Source organism: Spea bombifrons, chromosome 10, assembly GCF_027358695.1.
Source record: "Spea bombifrons isolate aSpeBom1 chromosome 10, aSpeBom1.2.pri, whole genome shotgun sequence".
Classification (NCBI taxonomy): domain Eukaryota; kingdom Metazoa; phylum Chordata; class Amphibia; order Anura; family Pelobatidae; genus Spea; species Spea bombifrons.
The window spans coordinates 13,531,883-13,538,830 of record NC_071096.1 but is presented as its reverse complement, the minus strand read 5'-3'; the positions used below and the strand labels follow the sequence as shown (position 1 = coordinate 13,538,830).

The following is a 6,948-nucleotide window of genomic DNA, read 5'->3' as shown; positions in this document are numbered from 1 at the left end:
AAATGCACTAGCAAATAACTACGACCAAGTGGTAAGCCTCTGCATTTTGCACTCCCAATGATTTGCTGGTGATTATTTAGAATGCACCAACATATAACAATGTTCCAGGGGGATACTTGTGGCATTTGGGCTTCACCTATTTCTCTCCAATTTCCAGTTTTTGTGTCAAAATAGGTTTTCAGCAGCTGTATCAGCACTTAGCTTTTCGCTCGTGCCTTTGTTATTGCGTCAGCCGGATAACCCCGCCCACTCGACTGTGATTGGTCGATTCCACGCATATATTAACTCCCGTTTGACTTGACTGTGTGCAGCTGAGCAAATGCTTTACAAGAATAGCTGACATAAACATCATGATAATGCAAAGTAATCATGTTACTCAATAAATTACCCATAGAAGTTTTTAATACGACAGTTAACAACAACCAAAAAATATTGAAATGCTCACCAAAACCTAAAATCCGCGGCATTTCAAAAATTTTTAAAGGCTCGCCATAACCGGGAAAAAGCGGCATTTCTCGCGACATAAATACCAGGGCGGGTGACTCTATACACTGGGTTGGCTGAATTGAAGTGTGCGATGAACACGTCCCCCTTGTTAAAAGGATGGCAGTTGTACAATTCCTTGGCAAGGCGGCACTACGTCGTAACACAGATCCGAGCCAACGGTGCATGTGGCATCTCGTCCGGGTCTTGTTTTGTATCAACCTAAGGTATGTTAATTGTTTGTTATGAAATGATACAAACCCTTATATTACGAAAAGCTCAGATTGTCCTGGTTTGTTTTTTTTCTTCTTTTTTTTCTCTTTCGTGAACCCTCGAGTAGCTGAACTAGGTTTCTTCTCCCATACGGAAAACTAGGTGGGAGCCCCCGGTATACTGATCATACTGATGGACCAAATGTAAGGAATAGTGTTGAGGAAGAGATCTAGAAAAAGTGCAGGATCAAAACGCACATCGCCTATATTAAAGATACTGTTTTATCTTCCATATAAGCAACTATGGCATTAAGAATGTTACTCCTATTAATTTGTATGTCCTAACATTATTTAACCCCATGAAAACTTGCCACTTTGCCATTTACCCTGGGTAGCAGTAATTCTAGTTCTGATCAAGGACACGTGAACTGTGACGGGTGAAACGTATTGTCGCTATTAGCACGATCGGAATGACGCAGGGTACGGAAGATTCTGTATTTACTATTTTCGGAATCTATTATGCTGCGGAGATTAACAGGTGTTGTATCTATTCCGATTTGTGTTTTACAGAAGGATAGCAAGATGAAGACTCTGCTGAAGTCTGTTGGTTCTGAAGGATAGTATGTTAGATGAAGCATGTTGCACATGAAGGATAATATGTTAGATGAAGTATGTTAGGTATCAAGGATTATAAGATCAGACCAGACGGGCCATCTCGTTCGCCCCGTGTCCCCAATAAGCACAGGGTTACTTAGACATGAATGGACTGGGAAGGCAAGTAATAAGTCTCCCCAGGAATCCACCAGTGCCCCCCTCCCAAACTCAAACATAGCCCCATGTGTCCTCTGCCTCCGGGGGGATACCCCTAACTGCAGTTGAGTCTGGTCAGTGGAAATATTGCTTAACATACGGATCATTTCATCTTTTAGTGAACGGAGACAAGAGATATAACCACAAGTTCACCCAGTGTCCCTGTGCATCAAAGAACACGGCGTGATGCAGAAGAGAGAGATCATTACTTGAACCCCCAACCGTCTCAGCCAGTAGCCACCAATTGCAGTTGATTGGAACACTGATGAGATGGCTAAAGTTTTATTGCACAGATGCCCATTTCTAGTCCACTGATCAGCAACAGCCAAAACTCATAAGAGCAATGGTCAGTATATGTATTAAAATAAAATATATTCCGTATTCAAAGAACTGACTCACTTTTACGGTACAGTACCATCATGAAACGCATTTAATGGACGACGTCGCTGATGATATGTATCAGAGATGGAACCCGCACCTGCTGGGCGGTGGACCCTCATTGCGCCTGCAATTTTTAACTGGACACATAAATGTTACGCGATGCTGAGCAACCAGTAAAATGTACCATCTGTGGGATTCAGTGACGGCTCTGCAGTAATTGATATCATTTGTGGAAGAACATACAGATGCTATACCCTACTGGGCAGCACTTTACATACGACGGCCAGCACCATGTGGCCTTTACACGTCAGCTTCAAAATGCCTTCATTCACACGATGGCATTAACAATAAAGAAGTAGTTGCCACTAGAGGCACTCTGTTTTAGATCTCCGTCTACAACTAATATAGAGGCTCTAATGAATTCATTTTCTGGTCAGCTGAAGATACAGCTGAATGCAGATATTCTGTAGCGACTCACCAGATGAACTGCTAGCAAGAGGAAAGCTCCATCTAACACACTGAAATAACTATAATTATACAGATCTTGTGTTTGCTCCAGCAGGACATTTGTACTAGATTAAGGTTTTGGGGGTATCAAATATTTAAGACCATTTGTCTGATCTTTTAGATCACAAATGCCCCTTCATAGACAAATCACCTCTGGACTCATGAAGTGTCATTCTTATATCAAAGGTATAAAAGTGAAATCATGCTTTAGCAACTGTCACCATTGGAGTATGAAAATCTCTTGCTCCGGAATGGGTTAAAAAACCTCACACAGACCCCAATAAATATGTATAAATATATGAAATGTCCCCCCTCATCTAAAAATGCACTAGCAAATAACTACGACCAAGAGGTAAGCCTCTGCATTTTGCACTCCCAATGATTTGCTGGTGATTATTTAGAATGCACCAACATATAACTATGTTCCAGGGGGATACTTGTGGCGTTTGGGCTTCACCTATTTCTCTCCAATTTCCAGTTTTTGAAAATTGAACTGACTCACTTTTACAGTACAGTACCATCATGAAACGCATTTAACCCCTTAAGGACCGGGCTCATTTTTTCTTTTTGTACCCTGTGGGACCGAGGCTGTTTTAATACTTTTGTGGTGCTTGTGTTCAGCTGTAATTTTCTCCTCACCCATTTAGTGTACCCACATAAGTTATATATTGTTTTTTTCAGGACAAGATGGGCTTTCTTCAGATACCATTATTTTGATCATATCTTATTTACTAAAAAAAAAATTAAAAAAACATGGTGAAAAATTGAAAAAAAACACATTTTATGACTTTTATTTGAAAAATCTTTTACTCACCTAAAAACGCAAATAAAAAAACTAGCTAAATAGATTCTACTACTTGTCCTGAGTTTAGAGATACCCAATGTTTTTATGTTTTTTTGCTGTTTTTTGTAAGTTATAGGCCAATAAGTACAAGCAGCGTTTTATGATTTCCAAACCTTTTTTAACAAATCTGGTCAGTCTGCCTCCATCTCCTCTTTGGAACATCTTTGAAGCCGGTTAACTCAATTTAACCCATTCAAACCATATATTTTTGAAAAATAGACACCCCAGGGTATTTCAAATGCTGCCATTTTAACCCTTTCCATGCAACAGTTATACAACCACACTTTGTTAAACTTTGTAATAGTAATTTTTTTTTTTCACACAAATTGTATTTTAGTTATAGATATACAGGTGCTGGTATATGTCACTGTCAAACAACACCCCAATGTGTGTTCAGGAACATCTCCTGAGTGCAGTGATACCCCACATGCATGGGTTTGTCGTGTTGTTTGAGATTTAAAATGCCACATTTGGGAAGTGCGCTTTTTTTCTCCATTTTGGTCAGTCTGTACCGATAAAAAGCGGCATTTCTCGCGACTTAAATACCAGGGCGGTTGACTCTGTACATGTACGCTGGGTTGGCTGAGTTGAAGTGTGCGATGAACTATACTCTTAGAAGAAGTACATGCTATGGATTGCTCCAAGTAGCAGCACATATTTGTTGTATAAGTATTCATTATTTTAATAAGGACTAAAGATTGTAATACACGTAACTGTATTATACATTAAGTCTTAGAGAAGACACATTTGTGAATTCTTGATATGAACAAATGAAACTAATTTCGGTCCATGATCAACTAACCCTATCAATTCACCAGATCGTCTACATTCAACTGCAAGATCTGTGTCCTGTTCTCATATTCTTCATTAGGGGTAAATAGAATAGACAAATATATGAAGTTATTCTTGTTATATATAAAACTTTTCTTGTTTGTCTTCCCTTAATTTATTTAATTCCCACTTCTCCTTTAAGATCAGCAAATTAATACATTTTATTTATTCTGCAGCAGAAGCATAACATTTATTTTTTTGCTATTTATATTTCTACATATATTTGATTATGTATTTATTTATTTTCCAGTTTCAGTCTCTGTATTTCCATGTTTCACACTTTCACTGTTTTGTGACCTCATACCTAGTCCTGCCTTTATGATGCCGGAATTCCAGCAGGTGTACAATATTTTCTGCCCATTCTCTTGCTTGAGCAGATAGGATTTTCAATGTGGACTAAATATGAAGCTACATGTGATTTTTCTAATTATATGGGCTCTTTTTGGAACATCTGAGAGCTCTGACAATGGAGGTAAGTAGATCTGTTATTACAGAAGGAAAGTCTATGTTTTTAATTTGTTATCATTGGCTTTAGGGGAGATATAGGCCATTACCATTACAATTCAGGGATGTTTTATATTTCTGCAGCCTATTCTAATATAAATAACTCCTTAATCCATCACCCCCCCTATTTGTACTGCTCTAAAACAGTTAATACCTGTAACTGTCAAATAGCTTCAAATTAGGATCAGGTTATTAGTAGGAGTGATAATAATCACAATCATAATAAATGACAAATCCTTAATAACACATGTCTAATTTATTTTATTGTACCTAAATGGTGAAATAGAACTATATCTATACTATATGTATATATATATATATATCTGATATAATTTGAGAACTAAAAAGCTATAGTTACATTCATCCCCTCCATGGACATTAATTTACTTTCTAATGCTTCATAAAATTCAGTGTCTCCTTTTCATTTTTGTCTCAGCATGCCCATCATTTTAAATGAAAGTAAAACGTCCTTTTTCTCCAATGTCTTTCTATTTCAGTCTGTGGAGACAGACCCCTAGCGGAGGATTTCCGTGGCTCCCGCGTGGTGGGAGGAAAGGATGCGGAGCCCGGTAACTGGCCCTGGGTAATCAGTATCCAGGAGTACAGGGACGATGAGTATTTCCACGTATGCGGAGGTGTCGTCCTTAATAATTTATGGGTTCTGACAGCTGCCCATTGTTTCCGGGATGTTGGCAAGTAAGTAACTTCATTATTTTATGGAAGAAACAATGCAGTGTTGGGTCAGTTTGGGAGAAAGGGGACCTTTGGGGTCTGTATTACAACTGATTGAGACCTTTAATCAGAACCATAACCGTGTTTTGTAGAAAACATAAGCGTTCTTGCTTCCTGTTATATAAAACTATTATTGAGGAAAGTCTGAGCTCTGACTATGTCTTATAATACAATTTTCTTCATTATCCCTGTTTATACTAATAAATAGCATTTTGTTTTATTCAGTGAGTATTATTCTTGGAGACTTGTGTTTGGGACCAACCAACTCTCAGACATGGGGGCACATGCTCAGATCCGAACTATAAGAGAGAAGATTGAACATGAGAATTACGACCCTGATACCGAAAGCAATGACATCGCTTTGGTCAAGCTGGATCAGACCATCGTATTTGACAAATTCACTCAGCCTGCCTGCCTTCCTGCCAAACAAGCAATTCTGAGCAAATTGGACGATTGCTACGTTGCAGGCTGGGGTGTCATTAAAGAACAATGTAAGCACAGATTTATCTATAGGTTTTGTACATATATATAGTGAGGGTGGTTACAGGGACATGGTTTGTACTTTACCCCCTGTGTTTGATATGCTCTATTTTCTATTCAGCCACTGGAACATCGGACATTCTTCATGAAGCCCCAGTAAACATTATTCCAGTTCACCATTGCAACCGCCCAACCTGGTACAACGGAGCAGTGGGTGACTACAACCTGTGTGCTGGATTTGAGCAGGGAGGTGACGACAGTTGCCAGGTAAGCCAATTTTTCTTAGAATGCCCCTTTTACTCAGCGATGATAATTTGTTAATATTTTTAACACCCTGGACAGAATTCGTTCTGTAACACTGTGTCGAGGAACAGCTGAGAGGTAATATGTTTCTGCATGTTACATGGGTCAGAAAAAAGTGTGGGAAAAAAAGGCTATTTAAAGATTCTGTAGGGAAATATTATTGAACATTTCAGAAAGGGGAAAGATGAAATGCAGGAAGGAGCAGCACAGACCCAGGCAGAGAAAATGTCCTGATTCCAGCATTGTAATTATTGAAAGTCTTTATAAAGGAATACCTGCCTTACTTTGATTTCCGCAGGGTTACGGCGGAGGACCTTTGATGTGCAAAAGGAGCAAGGCTAAGTTCTACACTGTGGTCGGCATAACCAGCTGGGGCTCCAGCTGTCGCCAGAAGCAAATCCTTGGAGTTTTTACTTCAACCCAGTATTACGACGAGTGGATCAATGGAGTCGTCTTCAAGAAACCGCAAATGTCGGCTGTGAAGAAACTCTTCCGGCAAATTGCTGAATTCTTCTACAAAATCGTTAAGAAGGTTTTTCAGCGCTCCTGAATTAGAAAGAACCGAGCCATCTCTATGCAAGAGAGAACTGCATAGCAAATCAGCAATTAGTTATATGTATAGGCTAATAGATTAATAAATAGGAATGCATCAATAAGACGTGTGCTTGTGATGAACACGGAATGCTGGGGATTCAAACAATACGTGACATTATCTTGTAAGAGAATCAAGCAAGGGCATTAATGTTAGTCTTTCTTTTGTCATGTAGACACATGGGTCCACATTGGTTACGACCGGTTAGTGTGTATATCAATGTGTATTTTGTTTCTATGGTACACTAGGATATTAAATGCAAATATTCA

General features: G+C 39.0%; 1 protein-coding gene across 1 annotated transcript; it reads left to right on the top strand.

Moving 5' to 3' along the window:
• The first annotated feature begins 4,919 nt into the window (after positions 1-4,919).
• On the top strand, positions 4,920-6,743 carry LOC128467107 (acrosin-like). The gene is made up of 4 exons (XM_053448631.1): positions 4,920-5,268; positions 5,530-5,795; positions 5,906-6,051; positions 6,386-6,743. The coding sequence occupies exons 2-4, from the start codon at positions 5,579-5,581 to the stop codon at positions 6,635-6,637; spliced, it is 615 nt and encodes a 204-aa protein (XP_053304606.1). The 5' UTR covers positions 4,920-5,268; positions 5,530-5,578; the 3' UTR covers positions 6,638-6,743.
• Positions 6,744-6,948: the final 205 nt, after the last annotated feature.

Bases quoted from the DNA above. Each gene is read 5' to 3' on its own strand.
- LOC128467107 (XM_053448631.1), top strand. From the start codon at position 5,579: ATGGGGGCACATGCTCAGATCCGAACTATAAGAGAGAAGATTGAACAT. The intron at 5,796-5,905 runs GTAAGCACAGAT...TTTTCTATTCAG, and splicing joins GGGTGTCATTAAAGAACAAT to CCACTGGAACATCGGACATT. The intron at 6,052-6,385 runs GTAAGCCAATTT...TGATTTCCGCAG, and splicing joins GAGGTGACGACAGTTGCCAG to GGTTACGGCGGAGGACCTTT.